This window comes from Eleutherodactylus coqui, chromosome 10, assembly GCF_035609145.1.
Source record: "Eleutherodactylus coqui strain aEleCoq1 chromosome 10, aEleCoq1.hap1, whole genome shotgun sequence".
In the NCBI taxonomy this organism is placed as follows: Eukaryota; Metazoa; Chordata; class Amphibia; order Anura; family Eleutherodactylidae; genus Eleutherodactylus; species Eleutherodactylus coqui.
The window spans coordinates 102,611,838-102,637,721 of record NC_089846.1 but is presented as its reverse complement, the minus strand read 5'-3'; the positions used below and the strand labels follow the sequence as shown (position 1 = coordinate 102,637,721).

The 25,884-nt window shown below is 44.3% G+C and overlaps 2 protein-coding genes across 2 annotated transcripts in view; both read left to right on the top strand.

The window, feature by feature from the left end:
- LOC136580797 (uncharacterized) overlaps nucleotides 1-25,884 on the top strand; it is a 390,741-nt gene that overhangs the window by 196,063 nt on the left and 168,794 nt on the right. The window lies entirely within an intron of this gene.
- LOC136579804 (uncharacterized) lies at nucleotides 2,933-3,197 on the top strand. The gene has a single exon (XM_066579860.1). The coding sequence runs from the start codon at nucleotides 2,973-2,975 to the stop codon at nucleotides 3,150-3,152; it is 180 nt and encodes a 59-aa protein (XP_066435957.1). The 5' UTR covers nucleotides 2,933-2,972; the 3' UTR covers nucleotides 3,153-3,197.

Here is a 25,884-nt window from a genome sequence, read left to right as displayed (position 1 = left end):
ATTGGAAGTAGGTATTCCTGCAAGTCAATGTCAGACTTTTAAACAAGTCTTGTAACAATGACTAGGAATTGTGAGCCAAATTCTTCTCCAGAAGGAAAATATAACCATGTACAGACAGTTATTTCAGGGTGATTGCCCCTCATCAGATTCTGGATTTGGCTCACAATTCCCAGTCATTTGTACATAAAAAGTCTAACATTGACTTGCAGGAATGCTGCCTTCCAATAGGTGGCGCTATAGAGGTATTGTTTCATCTTTCCATTTATTACTTAGGCTAGAACAGCTCTTATCAAGTCCTTTGCACTGATGAAACTGTCAAAGTGTGGATAGGAGTGCTTGTAGGTGAGTTGGTTATACACTTTCCCCCATTTTATTATCATTACAGTATGATTCGCTCACTTCTAAGTGACCCCAACAATAACCGTAAATATAGAAGACCGGCAGTAAACAAAATGTAAACTATAAATGGTATCTATTCATCTTCATTGATTGTGCAGCCATCACATTTATTGCTATCACTGGCACGATCGGAAAATGCTGTCAGGATCAATATTTTTATTTACACTGGATGCTGAAAGGCCCTTAGCTAGAGCAGTCAATAGGCAACTAAGATGCTCCCTGTTGGGGTGGAGTTCTTCTTTGCAAGGAGCAAGGAGTGTCCAATGTTGTGAAAATGACCATCAGGTCCTCTGCAACTTTTTTAGAGCCTCTGAATGATTTGCCTAAAGCTTGTTCCATCTTAAAGTGACCCTCCTGTTTCGAGAAAAAATTCTGTCCCAGGACTGGAGAGGTTTTGGGTACATTACCTACAGTTGTTCTTCTCTCCCATCCTCCAATCTACCAGTCCTGGGTCCCATTTTTCCACTATCCAAGGTGGCCCACAAAACCTTTAGATTACCTAATCCTCATAGTGCATTGGTAGTGTTAGACTACTAATGCACCAGGCCTACTCTGTGATTGGTCAGAACTGCTCATGTGATTAGAACTGGCCAATCAGAGAGCAGTACACAATGTCAAAGTTGAACTAGTTAGAAAAATTATCACCACCAAATATTCTGCGAAGAACCGCATAAGGGGTAGAAATTAAGCTCTGTGATCCTTTAGAAACGCGTCAGAAACTCGTGTGAGTTCCATCTGATGTAATACCTGTTGGGTAGAGGTGTTACAAATCCATATTGGCAAAGTCTATACTAACTCCTAGACTATCATTTAAGGCCATTCTTTTGGTGCAATTGTATTTATTAAGTCTTTTGTAAGATTATGGCATGTGATGGAGCCCATCCTCAGAAAAAGGTGCCCCTTCAAGTAAGAGTTGACTACAAAGTGGACCTGATCCCAGAACATTCTTATGAAAGCTATGCTAGGGTATGTTTTAGCATTGGTGCAAAGTTTAACACGAAGTTTGGGGCTGATCCACAGCACACGTCACCCCTTCTATTAAAGGGTAACTTTGAGTCCACCTCAACAGTATAAGAAATGAAAGACGTGCTGTGATTACCTACTTTAGTGGGGTCTGAGCGATGTGGACAATCCTTTTTTTATTAGAAGGGTCTGTGGATAGTGAGCTGATACGGGCACAAACCTACTAGACTCATTTGTGTCTGCATCACATGATCACATGAAGCAGATCATGTGATGCAGGCACAAACCTACTAGACTCATTTGTATCTGCATCACATGATTACATGAAGCTGATCATGTGATGCGGGCGCAAACCTCCTAGACTCATTTGTGTCTGCATCACATGATTACATGAAGCAGATCATGTGATGCACGCGCAAACCTCCTAGACTCATTTGCGCCTGCATCACATGATCACATGAAGCAGATCATGTGATGCACGCGCAAACCTCCTAGACTCATTTGCGCCTGCATCACATGATCACATGAAGCGGATCATGTGATGCAGGCCAAACCTCCTAGACTCATCTGTGCCTGCATCATGAAGCTGATCATATGATGCAGGCGCCAATGAGTCTAGAAGGTCTGCCTACCTTATAATGAGTCTGAAGGGTGGAGCTTCAGCATTCACTGTTCCTTAGCAGAAAGAAGGTGCTAAATTATGTATTATAAGAGGGCTGGGCAGGAGCAAAGCCTGTAATGAATATTCATAAGTGGCAGTTTGGCTAAAGAAACAGATGCATCTCTGCAGACTCACAGTTAAATCCATGAAAATAACCAAGAAGACCTATCTTTATGATATCTTCTACTCTAAGATGATCGGCTTAAACACCTAGAAAAAAAGCATTCGGCCGAAGGATGCTCTTTAATACCAGCATACTGCTCCTCCATTTTTGATTCCAGTGAAATGACAGGGACTTGGACCCGTACATTTCATTATCTTCTCCCTGCCCATTCCTATTCTGGTTCCTGTGTATTAAACAGCCTCTTCAGTTCTCTACTTTCCACCCCCTTGCCCCCTCGCACATTCTTCTCAAGCACTCCTCCCTTGCTGATACAAAGAGATGCTTCTATATGCATTGCAGCAGCTTCATCCATCTTATCATACCCACTATTGCCTTGGAAAAAAAAAAAAAAGGATTAATCGCCATCCTTGGTCCCAGCTCTCTTGATTGACAGCTAAATCCCTATGCCTCCTGCTTAGCATGCGTCCAGCCCGCCTTGCATGACACTGCCACTGCCTCTCTCGCAGAGCCGCAGCAGCAGCAACCAGAAGCAGCTTCCAAATCTGTGGAGGGCTCATCTCATGCACAGCCCTATCTGCACGGAATCCAATTAAAACCCAGGAGAGACACTGAGACACAAGCAGCTCTACTCTCTTCCTTTTTTTTTTTTTCCTTCTGCAAAAGATTTCTGCATCTTCAAGTCCCAGCCGACGTTTCCCCCCTTCTCACTCCATAAGTGCTTTTAGCAAAAGGCATAAAAAAAAAAAAAATAAGATTGATACAAAATAACGGTGAAGGAGGAAAGAGAAGCCTTATGTCCCCCTTCTACTCTAACATGTTGGATGTATGGACAGTTTCGCAGAGCAAAGGTTGACACCTCAAAACCTTCCAGCCCCCCACCTCGACCATTATAATGTGTTGCACTGCACTATGACCTTGGATGTCCAAACTGTGGTGGTTTTTGCAGTGATCGTGGTCTTGCTGCTGGTGAACGTGATTCTTATGTTTTTTCTGGGCACTCGTTAAACGGATTTCTCCCTGTGAGCTGTCGGCAGGAGCCTTGCAAGAGAAAGAGCACAATACCGTAGCGAGCTCGCAATGCCATTGAGCTTCATCATGGACTCACTGTGATATGTATGACGTTGCTTATTATTTTTGCCTAAATCTTCTTTTTTTTTTTTTGATGTGTGTCATATTAAACCCTTCCACCGCCGGGTTTAAAGGGAGGGTGGGCTTGTTATGCATTGGCCAGCAATGCATGCTTATGCTTACCCCCTTTCGACGTTGAGGGTTAAGACTTCCTAGCAGCGTAATAATCCCTCAGTGTTCTGTCTTTTCTAGATGTATATAAATAGGAATGAAGTCTGTAGAAGCAGAATGGAAATCATTGGCATCCTCGTCTTTCTCTTTTAATCTTGACTTAGATAAGCACATTTTCCTTTAGCAGTGGGTGACAAATCTCGGCTTAGATTGTCACAATTTGCTTTCAAGACAATCTGTTCAGGAGTGTTTCTCTTCCATCAATGCATGTAACCCATGTAGAAATAGTATCCCAATAGGAATAACCCCCTTTATAAATCAAGGTTGGAGGAAATGAGGATAGGGATTGACAGTCCCGATGGCAGGTTTTTAAGCAATGTTAATGCAGAAGAGAAAAAAAAAGTTAGACATGACAGGTCTATTAATGGCAGATATTGATGTAGCAGTATAATGTGTCAGTGTAGCAGAGCTGAGATTGTCTGTGTATTGCAAATGGGTGATGTGTGACACTGAGCTGCAGATAAACCTATTGTGTCCTCCCAACTTTTCTCCACTGCACAAATAGTTAAATGGCCAGTTTAGCTGTGGAAATCATGTATGCAGTCATCTGGCCTGAATAGAGAGGAATCAGCCTAGGTTGCCTTGATAAGGGACTATGTGTTTTATCAGCCAGAGGTGATTGGATCTAGAATTGGGTTTTTATTTAGAAAAGCGCTGCAGACCTTTATCTTTGCTCGGTACACAGCGGGGCCGCACTTGGTCTGTGACTCGAATCCGAAATGCCAGGTTTATCAGCTGCTCTATACTTTGGGTATGAATGCTTATGCTATATGTGGTCTTGTGGAAAGGATTGGTTTTACTCTGGAGTCTTCTATGGACTCAGGGACACTGCTTTCTCTATATGGACTCAGGGACACTGCTTTCTCTATATGGACTCAGGGACACTGCTTTCTCTATATGGACTCAGGGACACTGCTTTCTCTATATGGACTCAGGGACACTGCTTTCTCTATATGGACTCAGGGACACTGCTTTCTCTAGCTGATACTGTATGTCTTCTTTCATTTGTCTCCTTGTTGCCATTGACAGTGCAGCAAAAGTTTGTGTGCCATAAATAGCAGCTTTCATTTGGTACAAGTGATTATCTACATTTTGGAAAAGTAGAAATCATGATATATGAATATTTATGGAAAAGGGAGAGATAATTAAAGTATCACAATCTATTTAAATACAGAAATCATTTGCATTATTTCCCCAGGTTAATTTTTGATGAAAAAGAGGCCATAAACAAAGCTGCCTATAGTGCTTGCAGAGAAGATATATGCTGTCATTTATACTGTATGTAGGATGATTACTAATTATGTCTTAATTATCCATAGTACTGTATGCAACAGAGAGCTAGAAATAGAGAGATAGATACGAGATAGAGAGAGAGAATCAGATAGAGATAGAATTAGATAGATATGAGAGAGATAGAATCAGATAGATAGATATGAGAGAGATGGATAGATAGATGATAGATAAATAGATAGATGATAGAGGATAGGTAGAATCAGATAGATAGATTAATAGATAGATATGAGAGATAGATGATAGATAAATAGATAGAGAGATAGATAGATGATAGATGAAAGATAGACGATAGATAAATAGATAGATGATAGAGGATAGGTAGAATCAGATAGATAGATTAATAGATAGATATGAGAGAGAGATAGATGATAGATAAATAGATAGATATATAGATGGTAGATAGATAGATGATAGATAGATAGATGATAGATAGATAGGAGATAGATAGATAGATAGATGATAGATAGATGATAGATAGATGATAGATGGATGATAGATGATAGATAGATAGAGAGATAGATGATAGATAGATAGATAGATAGAGAGATAGATGATAGATAGATAGAGAGATAGATGATAGATAGATAGATAGATATGAGATAGATAGATATGAGATAGATAGATATTAGATAGATAGATAGATAGATAGATAGATAGATAGATAGATGGATATGGGATAGATAGATATACATTTGCCATACATCTCTCTGGAGCTCCATTCTTTGTACAATATGTTAACCCTCTGGGTTATGATTTACTGCAGTAAACACAATACTGGGATGAGCTCTGCTACATCCGACAAATTTTGCTGTATACTTCTGCAATTTCCGCCGTTTTACTTGTTCCCTGTTTACTTTGTCCAAGTTAAACTTTCTTTCCAGATATTCTGACAAGCTCATGGAGGTATCGGATTCAGTAGTCGGACCTCTACTCACTTTGACACAAAATACTCTCTATTTCATTGCTTTATATCAGTGATAAGATGTTAAAAAAGGTTTCTAGAACTTATTGAACTTTCCTTCTTCACATTGAGACAATGTAGTCCTCTTGCGATGACTATGCAGGCTGGTTCAGGAGCTCGTTCACACTTGCTTTTATCTCCGTTTTGGATTGCCGTCTCTCTGTTCCATTTTTGAAACAAAGAAATGGAAGTAAAACCGAAATAAATGAATCAGCTTTTTCCCCTCTGATTTCAATGGGTTTTCAACAGACCTAATTGATTCTGTTTGATTCACTTCTGTTTTACTTCAGTTTTGTACTGGAACAATAACGCAGTCTGCATCACTATTCAGGGATCGTTCACATGAGTGTTGGCGTTCCATTCGGAACCTCCGTCACTAATTTCTGCTAGAAAATAGGACAAAATAGTGCAGCAAGCCGCGCTATTTCATCGTGTATACTCCAGCAAAATGCTAGACTGCGGGCCTGACATTAAACGAACCCCATTATAGTCAGTGGGGGTCTGTTCATCACCGATCAGGCAAGGAGTGCCGTTTTCTTGCTCCTTGAACGCTGATGTCAACGAGCCCTAAGTTAAATAACGTCAAGTTGTGGATCATTTGGCTGTTGCGTTATATTATAACTCTTATGAGATGCACTAAATGATTCGTTCAACTTGTGCAATTGTACTTGACCTTGAATGGCAAATGAACTTTTAGACAGCCTGGATGTAAGTCTCATCATTGGTTTTGTTTTCTTAATGTTTATTGAAAAGCGATCCGATCAGTCATGTCCAGTAAATGTGACCTGATGGGTATTGCTGCGCTTAACGGTCTGCTGGTCATTTATTACGTGTGATGGACTTAGATGGAGAAAAATGTCTCTGGGTATTATTGTAATATGTTGACAAGCACGCTCCGCCTTCCTCCAACCAGCGGACTTGTCATACCCATCTAACTGAAGTTCGCTTTCAGCATACAAAGCTGAGTTTGTCAGATCTGCTGTAGTAGAGATGTATTTGTCAATTAGCACAGATTAGGATACATGTTTCTTGTGGTGTTACATAACACAGCGGCTGGCCCAAATACGTTATGGTTGTGCAGAAACAATATAACACAAATTAGGTAAATACCAAATTTTGCTCTGCTACATCTGTATGAAAAGTAAAAAAAAAAAAGTGAAGTTAGCTGGTTGGAGGATAACATTTAGAGGTTTGGAGATGCTGCCCCTGTTCTTGACATTTGCTCTCAGGGGGGCTTTAGCCTTTTGCTGACTTTTATGCAAAGAATAAATTGTGTCCTCTACTCAACTTGGAGATTTCAAAGCACAGAGATGTATAGTATAACCGTCCATTGGTTGAAATCAGGATAAAGTTGCGCCTGAGACAATGTTCTTACCCGTCCTCATTGATGGTGCGCCCAGAGGCGTGGCTATAGGGGGTGCAGAGGTGCCGTCACTACCGGGCCCTGTAAGAAAACATTGTATTATAAATGGCACATGGATGGTTGGGAGCCATGCTACAGATTTTGCATTGGGGCCCCCTACATTTAGCCTCTGCCTAACCCTTTAATATTCTAGCAATGTCCCTGCCTGCTAGTGTTGCAACGATGCGCTTCCTAAGAGACCCAATGATGCAGAGAAAAGTTGTGGGGGGGCCCCCATGCTGAATTCTTGTATCCGGGCCCACAAACCCTTAGCTGTACATCTAGGTGCACCCCACCCGACTAGGTATTCCTCAAACTCCTAAAATGGGTCAAGTTGCTCAGCGAGCCATTCTAGACTTCAGCTCTCTCTCCTGCCCCACGGCACCAAGATTCACTCTATAGCCTTTACTTAGTTTATATCGATTTCTCAGAAAATGAAGTACTAAATTAAATATGATAAGCTTTGTCCCAGTGTTAGAGCCAAGAAGACGCTCTTCCACATGTGGTGGTCCCCGTGATGTCCCGATTGGCAATATAGGTAAGCTGCATCTGCCTACAAATGACATGATGGCAGCTTTCGGCTATGTTTTTCTACTGCAGATGCAGCCAGGCCTTGGGTTTTGTTAGCTGACTGTAGTCATGGAAATAAGTTCCCAGCTACCTGATCTGAAAAGTGTTCAGCAGAATTATAATCAACTGCATCTCGACTCTTGTTACCTGGTGTTCTCTGTGAGTCAGATTGCGGCAAGCGGTGCTCAATATTTTAACTGCTTTGAAACCAGAAGGGCCCAGGATGCGCTGGAGAACAAGACTGTGTCCCGCATCCAATGTATTTATTCATGTACTGATGATGTAAATGACCAACAGTGTCTGATACACATGGTACATGGTTATCTAAGGTATATCATGAGAACTTAAATGATTTAGCTACAGAATCGTCGTTCCTCGCTATGAATTCTACTTCGGCCTTTACTGTATTCCAGGCAAGGACAATGGAGAAATGTATTCTGGTTTTATAATGCATTAAAGAGGTTATCCCACCAAAAAACATGGATAGGATAGGTAATAAGTGTTTGTATGTTGGAGGTCCAACAGCTAGGACCCTTGGGGATCATGAAATTGACATACCCTGAGTCTCCCGGGTCAATAGAGAGTTGGAATGCGAGAGTAACCAGTGCTCCATTACTTCTATGGGACTTAAAAAGATATCCAAGTACATTTGCTTGGCTATCTTCATAGATAGTCAATGGAGTGGTGGTCAAACCTGAGCATTGGCCATCATTTCTTCTGGGGGAGGGTGCGCTGTTCAACGGCCGAACCCCCAGTGATCCAACATTTACCACCTATCCTTTGGGTAGGTTCAGGGGCGTAGATATAGATAATGCAGAGGTAGTAGTTGCTACTGCGCCTTGGAGCTTTAGGGGAAACCAAAGGCCACCCTATCATATAAGAAAGCAGCAGTATTATAAATGGCACATCGATGGTTAGGGGCCCATGTTACAGATTTTGCATTGGGGCTCCCTACATTTAGCCTCTGCCTAATGTTTTAAGGTTCTAGTGATGCCTCCACCTGCTAGTGTTGCATCGATGGGCTTCTTAAGAGACCCAAGGATGCAGAGGCAAGTTGCGAGAGGACCACCATACTGAACTTTTGCATCTGGGCCCATGAGCTTTTGGCAACTTCTTTGGATAGGTTCCTTAGGATCCTTTTGTTTGTTAACCCTTTTAAGGCTGAGTAGACCCTAAACCACACATTTATTATCCAGTATTGATGCTGTATGTGAAGATCGCCTTTGGATTCGTCCACAATTTAATTTCCCGAAATCATTTATAATACATAAATATCGACCTTTGATATGGGCCGATGATCGGGTGACTGATTGCATTTCTGAATACTTGTTCCTGATCTTTGCCCAGTGTAAAGGTATGCATCAATCGAACGACAAATGAAAGAAAGCTTGTTTTCTGTTCATCGCCTCGCTTATGTGGGCACAAAAATGATTGACTGGCGGTGGCACGTCCTGCAAACAGAATAAGTGATCAATGTTTGATCACTACGGATCCCACTGCTTCAGGGATCGCAAGAACAACACACCCCGTAGATAGCACTATCTCCATAGGCGGTGCACAGAGTGCTGGTCATGCATGCACACTGCCACTCTGTTCACTAGGGCAAGTCAAGGTACACCATTCTTATGATCCCTAGGGGTCAAAGCGGTCAGACCCCAGCAATCATAGATTTATCACCTATCCTGTGGATTAGTGTTAATGTTTTTGATAGGATAACCCCTTTAAGTATTGGGAGAGAATATCAAAAGCCCAAGCAGACGTTGGCTTGGTTTGCTTGATACCCAATACTAGAGATGAGCGAACGTGCTCGTTTAGGACAATTACTCGATCGAGCATCGCTTTTTTCGAGTAACTGCCTACTCGGGTGAAAAGATTCAGGGAGCGCCAGGGTGGAGCGGAGGGTAGCAGGGGGGAACAGGGGGAGCTCTCCAACCCCCCGGCGCCCCCCAAATCTTTTCGCCCGATTAGGCAGTTACTCGAAAAAAGTGATGCACGATCGAGTAATTGCTCTAAACGAGCACGTTCGCTCATCTCTACCCAATACTGTAAGACGACAAATGAAAACACGCCACCTTGTTTTTATAGTCTTGTCTTGCAGTTGTTTCTAGTTTTAATGCATAAAAAATGGCTAATTTCATTATAATAGTATGCAATCAGGCTTATATATATAAAGTGCATGGCTGGAGAGCAGCTAAAGATCGAAATATTAGTTGCACTGGAACTCTCTTCCTTCTCCTTTTACGATTCCCAAGATGGTATATAATTAGTACTGTTGGATTTTATTTTTATGCAGGAGGGCTGCAATATAAAAGGTTAAAGATCAACTTTACTTTGGCGGCACTTTTCTGTTGCATAACTACCTTTTATGAACATATTGCAGTTATTAGATATATTCTTAAAATCTATGTAAACTGAGCAACTATGTAAATACATTTCTTTATTAGGCTTTTTTTTAATAAACCAAAGTTAAGATCTGTATAACAAAGGAAATCTGCATTACCAGTTTTGCTGGTTGTCATGGGAAACCATGCAGTTTTAAAAGTAATTGGTCATCCCTAGGGCTGCTGTGGAAACATGAGAGCTCCGTATTTCCATATTGACATATTTATCATTTAGGGGGGGGAGTAGGAGGAGGAAACATGGCAGAGGCAGGAGAAGACCAGCACTAGGAGTGTCTTGACAATCTGTCACTCTGATGACGTCATCAGGTCTTGAACCAATCAGGCACCCAAACCACAGGCTGTTGCAGCCTGCTTCGGGTGTTTTACATGCTGGTTGCAGCATCAACTTCATAAAAATGCCTAATTTACTTGACCAAAATATTGAGCAGGTTTTAGAAATTACTGAATGATTTACTTTAAAGATGTTCCTCATTTGTAACTCGCAATAAAGGGAGATGAAGAAGAGGTGGAAGATGATGAGGTGCTTGACCCAACATGGAGAGACAAATCTCATTCCAGCAGTGAAGAGGGATCATAAAATGCAGCAGTAAGAGGACAGACTGTTATGTAGTTTTAGCAGAGCAGCATTTCCTCATTGCTACAGGTTTGCATCCTCAATGGATCGCAACTCTATGGCTCATGACTGATCAGCAGGAAGCCGCTGCAGCACCACCACCACCGGTGGCAGGGAAAGTTTAACAGAGGTGTGACATAACTTTGTCAGTCTGTTGCAGCCTGCAGCAAAAGCATAGGGTAGGACTGACAGTCACAGGCAGCAATTATCCAGGATGGTCCCAGAGTATGTCAACTCCCGCATGGATGTACTCAAGCTTGGCGTGGGCGCTTTTTACTATCTGGATGTCTAAGCTGGACGATTGCTATCAGAAAGGTTGCTCAACACCTAGGGGGGTAACTGACAGACGCAGCCGCCTGTCCACAGACAATGTGGATCACCTGACGTTTATAAAAATGATCCAGGCCTGGATTTCACCTCATGACAGATTCCACTGACTAATTAATTAGCATGCCGGCAATTTTACTCACATATGACTGAGCATAAATTTATATCAAAGACCACACTGTGCCCTCAAGGCACTGCTGCTGGTGCTGCTGCTCTCATTTTTTCTTTTTCCGCCATGTTCCCTTCTCCTCATTCTCCCAAAATTAAAATTTCCTAAAGCACAGGAAACCACTGCAGCTCTACAACTGTTCCTTGGAGAAGGTCCGTGCTCGGCTGTTCTCTTCACCTGGTAGACTTTGTCCTCTGCAAAATTTATGACATTGCTTTTAAAATGAGCAGCACACCTGCCTAATGTTTGGTAAATCTACTGGTTTTCCTTGGAAAAGTAGGAGGCTCATGCTTGGCTGTTCTGTTCAAGTGTACCTGCTGTCTTGCATAGCGTAATTTTGGGTAGCTCTACAGCTGTTCCTTGGAGGAGGTCCGTACTTGAGTGTTCTATTCATCTGGTAGGATTTATAATACGAAAATTTATGACTTTGCTTTTAAAACAAGCAGCACACCTGCTTTCTCCCATGCATTTTGGGGGGCATTGGCTGCATTGGGGACCTTTTAGAATTCAAATTAGAGAGCCCAGTTTTTACTCCCATTGACTTTAATGCGAGTCGGAATCGTCTGTCCCGAATTACGATGATTTAGGTTAAATTGGCCAGATCCCGACACAAACCGATTATTGCACTAATCACTCCTCATTCATTGCAAGCCAAGTACCCATTGAAATGAATGGGAACTTGGCCTGCAATACCATGACGTGAGGGAGTATTACTACCAAGAGGAAAACTTGATATTGAAAAATACTGGTTCCTCATTTTTAGCATTAGCTAACATCAAAAAATGCCATAAGCATCGGCTCCAGGAGTTGGGACAACCATGAGGAGAGGAATCCTCGCCCACAGTAAGCAGCCAGACTCTTTCAGCGCTGAATATTTCTGACTTGTTGAATTTCATAAATGGCCGAGCAGGAACTACTATTGTTTCAATAGTGAGATTGTAGAGGATTACATGGGATTACAATTCTTGTTTCATTCACAGCTAGCAATTTTTCTATAAAATGGAATTCAAAACATTTGCTTAAGTTCTTCCAACACCTCAGGGACTCCCAGCACTGCCCAGAAAATGGGAACCCGTATCCCTGTTCTTCTGCTGGAGAGAAGGACAAGCTTGCGTGGTCGCTCTCCCAGAGATGACGAGCAGCAGAAGAAAACTGAGTTCATTCAACTGATTTAGATTATACCATTTACAGTGGATGGAAGTGAGGAGAACAGCTGAGTGAGACTAGTCTGCTGCTTCTGATGGCCTTATTGATTTCTATGGGGATGGAGAACACGCGTACATCCTGCTGGAGATAGGCAAGAACATGGATTTATAGCCCTTAGATTTCAGCAATGGCAAGGGTCCCTTTAAATTAATCCATAATCACATTTTCTCCATGACAGCCATCATTACTTCATTTGTTGTAACACTTCCTGCACGGCACAGGGCGACATTCTGTCATATTGTGTGTGGCATGGCAATATATGACTTTCCGAAAATACAATATATGGTTACTGTGTTATTTGTACATTGTGCAGTGAGATAGGTTTAACAATTGTCTCTTTGTTGGATGTACCTTTTAGAAAATACATATTTTTGCATCCATTATCAATGTGCATTTCAAGTAATCATGGAAAGTTTTCAGCAATGAAAGTGTCACAGACCAAGCAATATGATAGGCTGGTATACAACAATTCACATTGCAGTCACTTTGTATCATAGTACATTGCCCATAGTCAATATAAACTGATGTGCCAAAAGTCATGGGACAGGAACTACTATCATATAAGTTCTCTATAGTCCAGTAAGTGCTGTAATTGACATAGCATTGATTTTACAAGTTGACAGAGATGTTGAGCCATGCCGTCTGGGTAGTCACACACAGCTCTGTGGTGTTTGTAGATACTGGATCTCGGGTGTGAATGGATCTCTCCATGACATTTCATAAATGCTTGATTGGGCTCATGTTGGGCAAATGTGCAGGCTACATTATTTGTGAGAACTCTGCAGAATACTCCTTGAACCAATCCTGGACATCTTAGACCCAATGGCACAGTGCATTATCCTACTAGAATATCCCATCATTGTAGGACACCTGAAGTTCATGAAGGCCGGCAAATGGTCACCCAGCAGTGAAATGTAGCGGGCAGCAGTCGATGGCTTGTTTAGGCAGACCATTCAATCAATCCCATGCCATGAAAACACACTCCACACCAGAATAGAACCACCACCAGCCTGCACAGTTTCTTGTTGACAACTGGGGTACATGGCTTTGTGGACTCTACACCACACACGAGCCCTACCATCAGCCTGAAACAATTGGTACCATGACTCATTGTACCATGCCACACATTGACAGTCCTCTAGGGTCCAGTTAGCAACCTCATGAGCCCAGGTGAGGTGCTGTCTGGTGGTATTAGTGTATCTTTTCACCACCAGGAAGCTAGGTGTTTGACCGGGCAGCAACGCCCCTGTCACACCCCTAGTTCCCCATTGGCTGTCGTCTAAGGTCCTAGCAGCAGCGTGTGTGGTGCTTTTTGCCTGCCTTGGACGGTTAGCGTATTAGCTTTTTACACCCCATCTCCACACCATTCGCAACCTAATTGGTTGTTTGGATTTACTCATTCATGGTGATTGGTTATTTCGGTTGGCTGATTCACGGTGATTGGTTATTTGGTTTGGCTGACTCACGGTGATTGGTTGTTTAGGTTGGTTTGAGTAGAGGTGGTGTTGAATAGGGATATATGCGGATGGTTAGGGATAATTCTCTTGTTAGGCTTATATGATTACAAATAAATGCTTCCATGTTACACCTGTAACATGGAAGCATTGACAGTTAGTAATGTAAACCTAACAGGACAATTATCCCTAACTCTAAGCGCTCACGGCAGGCAAGAAGTACAACCCAGCATGTAGCCATGTGTTTGCCACTAGCAGGCGGCCCCTTCCATCTCCCCTGGCCAAGTAGTCAGTCCGGACAGAAGGCACAGGGCCAGTGAGTAGGAGCAGCTGCACCCGGAAGGGCCACACTGCACTGATGTGCCGCCGCTGGATGCCCATACACGGCATGTCCTGATGCTGCCACTGGGGAGAGAAGGACAGCGGCGATGAGCAGGATCGCGCAAGGGGACAGAAGCGACACAGACACCGTCGATCAGCGGCATTCGACAGCAGCATCAGCGGGGAAGGTGAGAGAAGGGAGACGGCCGGGGAACAGAGAACTGCAATGCGGGGAGCCTGGGAGAGTTACTGCAGCAGCGGGGAGGACAGCAGCAGGCATCGGGGTATATTCATACTGAGTTTCCAGGACCTGCAGGGCACCAATTTTGGCAGCCAATCAGGTTTAGGGGGTGTCTCCGGCCTGTCACTGCTCTCTCCAGCTCTACTAGATGGTGGTGTCAAGATACACTAATACCCTGTCTGGTGTTGTCATGTTCAAAAAGGTGCTCTTGTGGGTCTTCTGCTCCCATGGAAGCTAAAGAACGCTGCATTGACCTGCAGGACATGCGTTGTATTGGGACCCTTTGTACTGAGTGTGGGTATGATTTCTGCCGGAGTCACTTATCTGTTCACAGTGGCAATTCTAGCTACATGCCGACGCTCATGACCATTAGGCATCTGTGGGTGGCTACTGCACTGTCCCCTATGGGTGGTAATCCCTTCCAGTACATAATCCCAGTATATACATGGCACAGTGGAAGATGCCCGCACAACTTTGGACACGGGATGTCGCCTCCATCTGGCACCCACCATCATGTCTTCTTTGAACTCCAATATAATTCATACCACCTTGCCATGACCACGCTGGTCAGTGTTCACCCTCACTCACCAGATAACACCTCACACACAGCTTATACAGGTGTGGGCGTTCCCAAGCCGTCCCCCGAGGTACCGCCACTTCATCATCAGTTTAATTACTGCCTTTCCTTGACAACTAAGTCCTGACTTGCTCATGAACTTAGGGGCATGCAAGTCCTGCTGACTGGCTGAGAACGGGGGTATTAAAATATTGGCGAAGAGAAGCAAATGCTACTATTGAATAGTTGTTCATGTTGGCTTCACTAAGGCATGGCATCACACTGCAGTATACGGCTACACTTATTTTGGCAGGTTTGGCCAAGAATTAATTTGCCCCAAATTCTACAGCAGATACATGGCAGATTTTTCCGTTGCAAATTACTTCTTGTGAGGATGTAACCTTAGGACAATCTCAGACAAGAGCATAAAAACACGAAATATGGATCGCATTACGGACGTGTCTCAGAAGAGATTCCATCCGTATGTCATCAGTTTTTCATTCGCATTTGCCTCCTTATTTTTCATTTTTTTCTATTGGACACATACTAATCTGTATCCACCCGATAGAAAGAATACAAATACAGAGGCAAATACGCAAAAATGGACCGTGCTGCATTTTCGAAAAAAAAAAAAACGTCCATGTGATCAGCCCTATAGATTTAAATTAGCTCCACATTACGGTCCCTTCATCACAGACCTGCCGTAATACGGTACAAAAATACACTTGTCTGAAAGTGGCCCAAGGGCGGCTTCACACAACCGTATGTGCGTGCACAATATGATTTCAATGGATGCATCGTCATTACTCTTTTTTTTACGCGTGGGAAGAAAGGCATTATGCTTTATTGTTATGCGCATTTGTGCACCAATGGTCCACATAGAAGTCTATGGGAGGTGCGCAAATGCACTCAATACCCGTGTACTACGCTCATGTGAAGACACCCCCAGTGTGAGAACTCTGTTGTCCTAGGAACCGTACTGTGAATGATCCATTGTCTTGAAACCTCAAGTCTTAGGGCCCTTCACACGATCACGTAAGCCCTTTTGCGTGCGTTTTTCTGCATATTACTGTGCGACATACTACGAAATTGCTTGGGTGTTAAGTGCACATTTGCGCACCTTCCATGGACTTCTATGGGGACCTTTGGTGTGCAAATGTGAATAAAAAGAGAAAAGGCTGCGTTTTTTTTTCCGCGTGCACCAAAAAAAAGGTAGTGAGAGTGAACCCCTTGAAATCAATGGATTCCGTTCCATGAGCGCACATTTGGCTTATTCGCTGTGGGCTTATATTGAAGATTGGTTTGAGCTAGGCGTGTATTTCTTACGTGTCCTACATGAATTATGCCGTCGCTATGTTGTTCAGATGACCGTTTGCGCAAAAATGCAAGAAATTGCTGTTGAGGTTTTTTTACCTGCGTGCCTGCACATACCACAGTGCACATACACATGTATGCGCAACATGACTCCACCCCCTCCCGCACGCCGCCATGGATTAAAAGGCTATTTGGTTCAGCGGTGAATTGATAAAATCCCGATCTGCGCTGCGTCCCGTGTGAAAGCACCCAGATTGTATTAACGCATTTGCACCCATCTCTTACACAGATGGATAATCCCCCTAAGGCCTCGTTCACACGAACGGCATTTAAACACTTCGATAGCCGCCTTAAAAATTGCATCTATCGGATCGTTAAATCATATGAATGAAGAATAGCCACGACCAAGTCGCAGCTGTGCTTCACTATTCTAACATGACTGGCTGCGACATCGTACAGTGCAGTGACACTGCAATCCTGAGATAGAGGAAGTCATGCGGGGATGAAGGGAGTTCCCAGAGGAGATGAAGGGAGTCCCGGCGGGGATGAAGAGAGTCCCAGGCGGGGATGAAGGGATTCCCAGGCGGGGATGAAGGGATTCCCAGGCGGGGATGAAGGGATTCCCAGGCAGGGATGAAGGGATTCCCAGGCGGGGATGAAGGGAGTCCCGGCGGGGATGAAGTGAATCCTCTCAGGGACTCCCCTCATTCCCATCGGGGATTCCTTCATCCCTGTGGAGATGTTAAACGCCCTCCCCCTGCCTAGGAGACTATGGAGCCGCTGGCGTTGTGCCACCAAAAGCTAAGACAAGTCCTATACGTTGACGGAGAGAAGTTTGGCGTCAAATAATCTTATTTTTTGACGCATGATTATTTTTAGGTGCGTAAAAAAATGGTTAGTCTGAAAGAACCCGTAGGGAACCATAGATTCGTTCAGATGAAATTTTTTGTGTCAGGAAAAATAGCACATCGACGACCGAAAACAGCGACCAATTTTATGTGGCGTGTCAAAAGATAGGTCTTGGCGAGATACGCTGGAAGCTCCCACAGACTTCTATGGGAGCTAAACAAAAAGGGAGGGGGAGGGAGTTTCGTTGTGTCCAACGGTGGGAAAAGAAGACAGCTGGCTCTATTTAAAGCGTTTACGGTCAGGCTAACTCCACACGGGTGAGTGCGAAATGGGGCCATGAGTCCTGCCCCCATATAGCGCTCCCTACCATGTGAAATCACTGCAGATGCAAGGCGTTTTCATGTCAAAACAGCCTCGCATCACTTCGGGGATACAGGGATCCACCGTCGCGGCTGCCATAACGGCAAGAGACGATCGCATAGTTCCTCCCATTGTTTTCAGTGGGGTCAGCGCTGCTGCCTCTGGCTCCATTGAAATTAATGGCCGCTGCGATGGGAGATCACGCATGCAGATAGAACATGCTGCGATTTGTTTACTGCATCGCATCGGGAAGGCATCGCTCATGTGTTTGACCCCATTCAAAAGGATGAGGTTCATAGTTGTGAGATCAGTATGTCTCGCAATGCACAAATCTTGCGCGACTTTCTCGGCCGTGTAAAGCCGGCCTCATTCTGAGGATTTCTGCCAACCAAGGGATTTCCGCGCAGCAGGGTATTTTTTTGCTACTACGTGGCAGCCGCCCGTTTGAATGGCCGTTAATACAGTCATTAAAATCGGGACTTCTTCTTTTATGTGATTTTTCACCGCGCATGGCCAAGCGTCAAATCGCGTACGATCATGTGAAAGAGCCCTTAAGAGGAGGGGATTGGAGAAGGTTTGTCCGCAGCAGAGAGGCATTCTGTATTTTGAAATTGGGAACTCGCTGACCAATGGGGTTCAGTCTTAGAAATGATTTGCTGTATATCTATTAAAAAGGAAAAGGAAAAAAAAATGGGAAAAACTTTTTTTCTTAGGTTTTGGGTGTCGCAATCAAGCTTGTGGAAATGTGCACATATGAGTTAGGCTACCTATACACTGGTGAGCACAATATTGCGCTTGCCAACGTACAGTTTCACGGCAATGCAAAGCGCTTTTGGGCAAAACACCTCCATCACTTCTGTGAAGTAGCAGGATCGGAGAGGGTTTCCCATTGCTTTCGATGTGAAACCTCGCGTCGCACTCGTGTGTGATATGTTTGACGATCTCATTTTAAACAATGGGCGACGCGTTCCAAGCAGTGTGAAAAGATAGGGGCGTGCATTGCTTGTGTATATGACTCCATTCAAAAGAATGGGGTTTAAATTTGTGCACCTAATCTGGCACGGCCGTGGGAAACCAGTCTTAAACGTATAATGATTGGTCCATAACGGATTTTAAAGGGGAGTACCATGTGAGTTTGTCAGCTATGATCAAGAAAGAAGTGTCTTTCGAAACGTGTCTGACGTAGACCTGGTGTCACACGGTACTTAGCATTTGTGATTTTATGGATTTTTTAGAAGAGTTTTTAGGGAGGCGGCTTTTTTCCTTTGTTAGTGGATTTTTAGTTATTTAGTAACTTCTACAACAAATCTGCATCTTGTGATCTATGCTGCGGCACCCGATGCTGGACAAGTACGGTGAGCACCATGGAGGTCCATCTTCCTATCCCCCCGATGCTGTGAGTGCGCAGTCTTGTAGCTGGCCACCGTAGGGTTGCGTTCACGATTGGGCAGGTTTGGAACAAGTTGCAGTAGAAGTATCTCGAGGAATATTTCTGCCTTGGGTTTATGGATGCCTGAACATATGTCGTGTCATGAGACGGCGCCTTTGTTTCCTTATTTTACAATATAGTCTGCCACTTTATTCTCTAGTGCACTTAATGAGATTTCCGTATGCAGCACCTAGTATGGGATATTGTTATTGAGGTGCACAGAAATGTTCGCATGCGCTATTTCTGGTACCGACCCCTTCCAGTTATTGTCATGTTCAGCGCCACTTCTACCCAATAAACACCAAATTGTTATAGCTTGACACTTCCTACATATCAGTTTGAGCGGCATCATATGTTGAATTTCTATTTTAGTCTGCCACGCTAATTAGGAAAGACAGCCATTGGATCACGAAGCGGAACTGAACTGTCTGAATTAACCCTTCTGTAGCAATTCTGTCTAGAATTCACACAGTAAATGCCAAATCCATAGAAAATAAGCAAGTGTGTGTGTATGTATATGTATATATATATATATATATATATATATATATATACACAAACACATACTCACAAACTTGGTGCCGAAACCAATCCCTCCCCTAGAAGTTGTCGGATGGAATGAAACTTTCTCTGTGTGATTGTAATGTTGATATAGGTGAGTGATTACAATATCAGAACAAAAGGAGAATCTATTGTGGAAAACTAACTCCTTGTAGGGAGGCTCTAGTACCCTGTTGGGCCACCTCTAGCTTGTATACGAGATGTGATATGGGCAGGCATGGAGGATCTAGTACCTTGTTATACCACTTCTAGCTTGGATACAAAATATGATATGGGCAGGCATGGAGGCTCTAGTACCCTGTTGAACCGCCTCCAGCTTGGATAAAAGATGTGATATGGGCAGGCATGGAGGCTCTAGTACCTTGTTATACCGCCTCTAGCTTGTATACGAGATGTGATATGGGCAGGCATGGAGGATCTAGTACCCTGTTGGACCACCTCTAGCTTGTATACGAGATGTGATATGGGCAGGCATGGAGGATCTAGTACCTTGTTATACCACCTCTAGCTTGTATACGAGATGTGATATGGGCAGGCATGGAGGATCTAGTACCTTGTTATACCGCTTCTAGCTTGGATACAAGATATGATATGGGCAGGCATGGAGGCTCTAGTACCCTGTTAAACCGCCTCCAGCTTGGATAAAAGATGTGATATGGGCAGGCATGGAGGCTCTAGTACCTTGTTATACCGCCTCTAGCTTGTATACGAGATGTGATATGGGCAGGCATGGAGGCCCTAGTACCCTGTTGTACCGCCTCTAGCTTGGAAACAAGATGTGATATGGGGGGGCATGGAGGCTCTAGTACCCTGTTATACCGCCTCTAGCTTGTATACGAGATGTGGTATGGGCAGGCATGGAGGCTCTAGTACCCTGTTATACCGCCTCTAGCTTGTATACAAGATGTGATATGGGCAGGCATGGAGGCTCTAGTACCCTGTTGTACCGCCTCTAGCTTGGATACAAGATGTGATACGGGGGGCATGGAGGCTCTAGTACCCTGTTGTACCGCCTCTAACTTGTATACAAGATGTGATACGGGGGGCATGGAGGCTCTAGTACCCTGTTGTACCGCCTCTAGCTTGTATACGAGATGTGATACGGGCGGGTACGGAGGTTCTAGTACTCTGTTGTACCGCCTCTAGCTTGTATACGAGATGTGATACGGGCGGGCACGGAGGCTCTAGTACTCTGTTGTACCGCCTCTAGCTTGGATACAAGATGTGATACGGGCAGGTACGGAGGCTCTAGTACTCTGTTGTACTGCCTCTAGCTTGGATACAAGATGTGATGTGGGCTGGCACGGAGGCTCTAGTACTCTGTTGTACCGCCTCTAGCTTGGATACAAGATGTGATAAAGGCAGGCATGGAGGCTCCAGTACCCTGTTATACTGCCTCTAGCTTGGATACAAGTGAAGTTGGCATCCCAGATGATGCCATACATGTCCTATTGGTGATACATGTGGTGACCTGGCAGACCACGGAAGTGTGACAATGTTGTGGGGGCGTCCTGTGTGTGTGGCTGAGCATTATCCTGCTGCCTCTTGGAATCAACATGCGGCTGCAGGATGTCCTGAACATATGGCTGAGCTGTCATTGTCCCTCGTACCACTACTAGGGGGGGAACCGACATCGGTTCTGTGAAATCCTGATCCTCGGGTACATATTTCTATGCCCGTCGGAGGATCGCAAGTGTTTCTCATTGATTTCAATGGGAAACATGGTGTGATTGTTCTCAATAAGAGAAACCAAGTCATCTTGTAGATATTGAACCTTGTACTGGCTAACACAATACATGCGTGCACATTGTACGGGGCGCCATGCCATATCTGCCAGATCACATAGATAGAGCAGCTAGGATTTTTTAATAAAATGTGAAAAACTGTTCATGTGAAAGAATTCCTCAATGTGTTCTAATCTCTGTGTACTGCGCACGCACATATGTCATCTGAGGAAGCCCTCACAAACGATGTCACTACGAATAAAATACCGCACAATCATTTTTACTTTTATGTGCAATAAAGGGACTTTTATAATCTACTAGGAGATATTCCCGGGTGTTATTATATGGCATACTAGGCGATATACCCGATTTTATGACTAGCAGTCCTAGAATATACAAAGTGGCCACAAACATGAGCCCAGCACCGCACTGTTATAAGAGCTGTCCACAAGAAAATCTGTGTCCATAGCGACCAATCACAGCGCCGCTTTCATGCTACCTCAGCAGTATAAGAAATAGCAACCAATCACAGCGCAGCTTTCATTTTACCTCAGCAGTATAAGAAATAGCAACTAGAGATGAGCGAGTATACTCGTTAAGGCACATTACTCGAGCAAGTAGTGCCTTAGCCGAGTATCTCCCCGCTCGTCTCTAAAGATTCGGGGGCCGGCGCGGGTGACAGGTGAGTTGCGGCGGGGGGGGGGGGGGGGAGAGGGAGAGAGAAGCCTCCCCTCCGTTCCTTCCCGCTCTCCTCCCCGCCCCCCGCCGGCCCCCGAATCTTTAGAGACGAGCGTGGAGATCCTCGGCTAAGGCACTACTCGCTCGAGTAATGTGCCTTAGCGAGTATACTCGCTCATCTCTAATAGCAGCCAATCACAGCGCAGCTTTCATGTTACCTCAGCAGTATAAGAAATGAAAGCTGCGCTGTGATTGGTTGCTATTGGCAACAAAAATTACGAGGAAAGTCTGTGAGTTTTGGATTTGTACTTCCGCCCGTATTGCACGCCGGGTCAGAAGAACACTCAGGCAGAATGTCACTCAAATCGGACAGATTTAGCGTTTTCTCCACGGAGTACAACAATGGCCTCCTGCGCGGGAATAACACAGCCGCGCTTCCACTTCCTTCCTCGCCTTCTTTTTGCAAGGTCCCTGTAGTAGAGGAACATCCATTTCCAATAGACCGCGCATAATAGACTGTGCGTAAAACACACAAAGATAGGGCGGGTCTTATCTTTTCTCACACGCAGGAATTGCGCACGAGAAACGCCAGTGAGTTCACTTCATCACATTTTACCGGCGTGAGTTTCACGTGTGCAAACACTTTTGTCTGCTTAACCCTTTAGTGTGGCCACACACGGGCGTATTTACACTGTCCATTTCCGTGCGCACATTTCGCCCACGTCGGAAAAAAAACGCAACTTGTTCCATTTGAGACCCCCCATTCACTGTATATACCCCATCAGACAGCTTCACATCCACTGTTAGGCCGGCTTCACACTTGGCATCTTCACTGCGGACGTTCTGCAGCCAATACACCATAAAGCTGCAGTAACAAATTCACGCCCTCAGGGCTCCGTCACACGGGCGTTTTAACGTCCGATTATTCGCGCGCTTAAAAAGATCGCATTATATAGAACCACTGCGCAAAAAATTAGAACGGAGAAAAGATAGAACATATGAGTGGCAATGGACGTGGTCACTAGAGATGAGCGAGCACGCTCGGTTAAGCCAGATACTCGAGCGAGCATTGCTCTTCTCGAGTAACTGAATACTCGTCTGAGCAAATGCGTGGGGGGCGGCGGGGGGGGGGAGTGAGAGAGATCTCTCTCCTCCCCGCTCACCGCCGACCTCTCCCACCCTCCCCCGCATTTGCTTAAACGAGTATTCAGTTACTCGAGAAGAGCAATGCTCGCTCGAGTTTCTGCCTTAACCGAGCGTGCTCGCTCATCTCTAGTGGTCACGCATTTTTTTAAACGCACATAGTGCAACTATGTCCGTGTGACTGAGCCCAAATATTGCAGATTTTGTAGCAGATCCGCCACAGAGTTTAACCCTTGTATTTCAAGGGCTGAAATCTGCAGCAACAAACCCCCCCCCACAGCATAAATAGGCAGATTTAGGGCTTCCACAGACAAACGTATGTGCAATTACTCTGCTGTAATGGAGCGTAGTGGCGCAGGAAGAAGGGTTATCCGCAGGGTCACTCCCTTCACCGTGTTTTTTTTTTTGCCTGCCATAGACTTCTATGGCAGCTTGCTGTGCAAAACGCAAAAAGATAGGGCAAGGTCTATCTTTTCTTGCACGCAGGATTTGCGTGCGATAAAAGCGCTGATAAGAACGAACCCATTGAGATCAATGGCTTCACTTCGTCATGTTTTAGGGGTGTGAGATTCACACCCAAAAACCTGTGCAAATATGTTCATCAGTTTAAGCTCTTAGGTGGCTTTCATATGGGCAGTAAGCTCATAATACGCTGCGCAAATATGCTCGTGTGAAAAAGCCCTGACTGCACGGCCTTAGGCTCCATTTACACGGGGTGGTTCGGTTGCAATAAAAACCGCACCAAAAAGTGCATTTGCAAAACTGCGTGTGATTTTGGCCACATTTTACTGCAAGCATTGTAAAGGCACACATGCTACACATTGTAAAGGCACACATGATTTCACCAATCCACATTTTGGTGCGGTTTTTATTGCAACCGAACCGCCCTGTGTGATTGGAGCCTTAGGCCTGTTCCACACAGCCGAGAATCTCACGCAACATTTGTGCATGGTGAGACGCTCAAACCTTGCTCGAATATGAGCGATGCCTTGCTGATGTTTTGGGCATGATCTCGCATTGCAGCGCCCATTGTCTTCAATGGGGCCGGCAGCAGCATCGCACCACATGCTTGGTGTACACGATGCAGTGCGAGGTCTCCCACTGAAATAAATGGAAAACACTCTGCGATCCTCTTTCCTTCGATCGCTACTTCCCCGAAGTGGTGAGAGACGTTTTTGATAACACATTCGCCTGTGTAAAATTAGCCAGACGGGCGCAAGCCCTAATATGCTTACCGATACAGAGTGTATTAGTGCATGGACCAGGTAATTTGTTTTTACCATTCTAATTACGTGCTATTGCACGCCGGTAAAAAAAAGTGGGTAAATAGTATTATTGCGCAAGAATCCCGCTAACGAAAAACGAAACCATTGAAATTAATGCTTTCATCTCGGCCCTTCTTTGCAGGCCCTGATTTTCAAGGCTGCAGAACAGGTTAAAAACACACCCGGATGTTTCAGCCCTTAGGGCGACTTCAGATGAGCCTTCGCACAAATACACTCACTTTATCTACTTTTTCCCATTTCTTTATCCACTTTTCTGAATTTTACTCTTTTGTACATATCACCTAGTTTGTAGGTTCTAATCCAGCCGAACTGACGAAGGGGTCTGACACCGAAACGCGTTTTCACTTGCAGACTTTTCCCGTCGTCCAATAAATGAGAAGTCCTTCACTACCGTATCGATGACCTCCAGTTTCTACTTAGTTTCGAGTGTTGCGCCCTTTTCACCAGCCTTTTCCTTTTTCCTGGTCTAAAGGTTGATGTGGCCTTTGGTGGCCATGAGTTTGTCACACCTGCCCTAGCGGTCATGTGAAGTGTTTCAGGTTCCTGCAGTAATTTGTTAATTAACCTTATTTACCAAAAGATATGATCATGACCTCGTAATAAATGTCACCTGTGTGATTTCTGATGATTAGATGTTGGTGTGATAATCTGGTGAAGTAATCGGATTGGAGGATAAATCCCATGTGATTAACCCTTTCCGATCCAATTTGTATTCTAGTTTTCCAATGGGGATTACTCTTTTTCTGCTGTTATACAACGGCGCTATCTGCTGGCTAAAGCCAGTACTGCATGAGGTGACATGTTGGATAGGCTACGACAGCAGAGAGGCTGGCAATATACAGTAAGAGAACCCTGATGGACGTCTTCCAGCATCGGAGCTGTACAGCCTTAAATCATAATGTCTTCAGAGGTCAGACAGTGGATTGGAAAGGGTTAAGGTGCTGTCCCCCGCGGTTAACATCTGGTGGCAAGTGCCACAAGGTAACTAAATCCCGGCTGCATTTGCCATTCTCAATAGTAATGTTGTCTCTAGTTCTTTTGGCTAATGAATAAATGGTCTGTTTGATAATGCTTATCCATCTGACCTACTTACTGTATTTCCATTGATATTTCATCCTCATGTCTCCCGTAGTACACGGCGCCCAAGAGGCATGAAGTCTTATAACTATGTTTCCATAATGTTCACATTTCCAAGCTGCTATTATGCGACAATCTTCTTATTCCTCTTGTGTGTGTGGATTATCAGGAAAGCAGCTAAACTCATTGTGGCTTGAACTCTATGGACACTTGGTGGCTTCTAGTCAACTATACTGTAGAGATCTCTGCGGTCTACGGCCTCTGTGCCGCCACCGGAGGCTCTCGGAATGATTTCATTGTCGCTCATGCTCTTCTAGACGTCTCTTAAAAAAAACCAATTGTTAATACAATGATATCTTGTTTGTAATGCAAAACCTTTCCTATCTTGAAACCAATAGATCACGCTTTATTCTTAGCTTCGTTTTCTCTTCAAAGTGTGACAGAGATGAGTCAGGATGGATTTCATTTTGGCTTTCGGGAACATTCACAAAAGACTGTGCCA

What these genes read in the sequence shown, in the direction of transcription:
- LOC136579804 (XM_066579860.1), top strand. Translation starts at nt 2,973, where the DNA reads ATGGACAGTTTCGCAGAGCAAAGGTTGACACCTCAAAACCTTCCAGCC.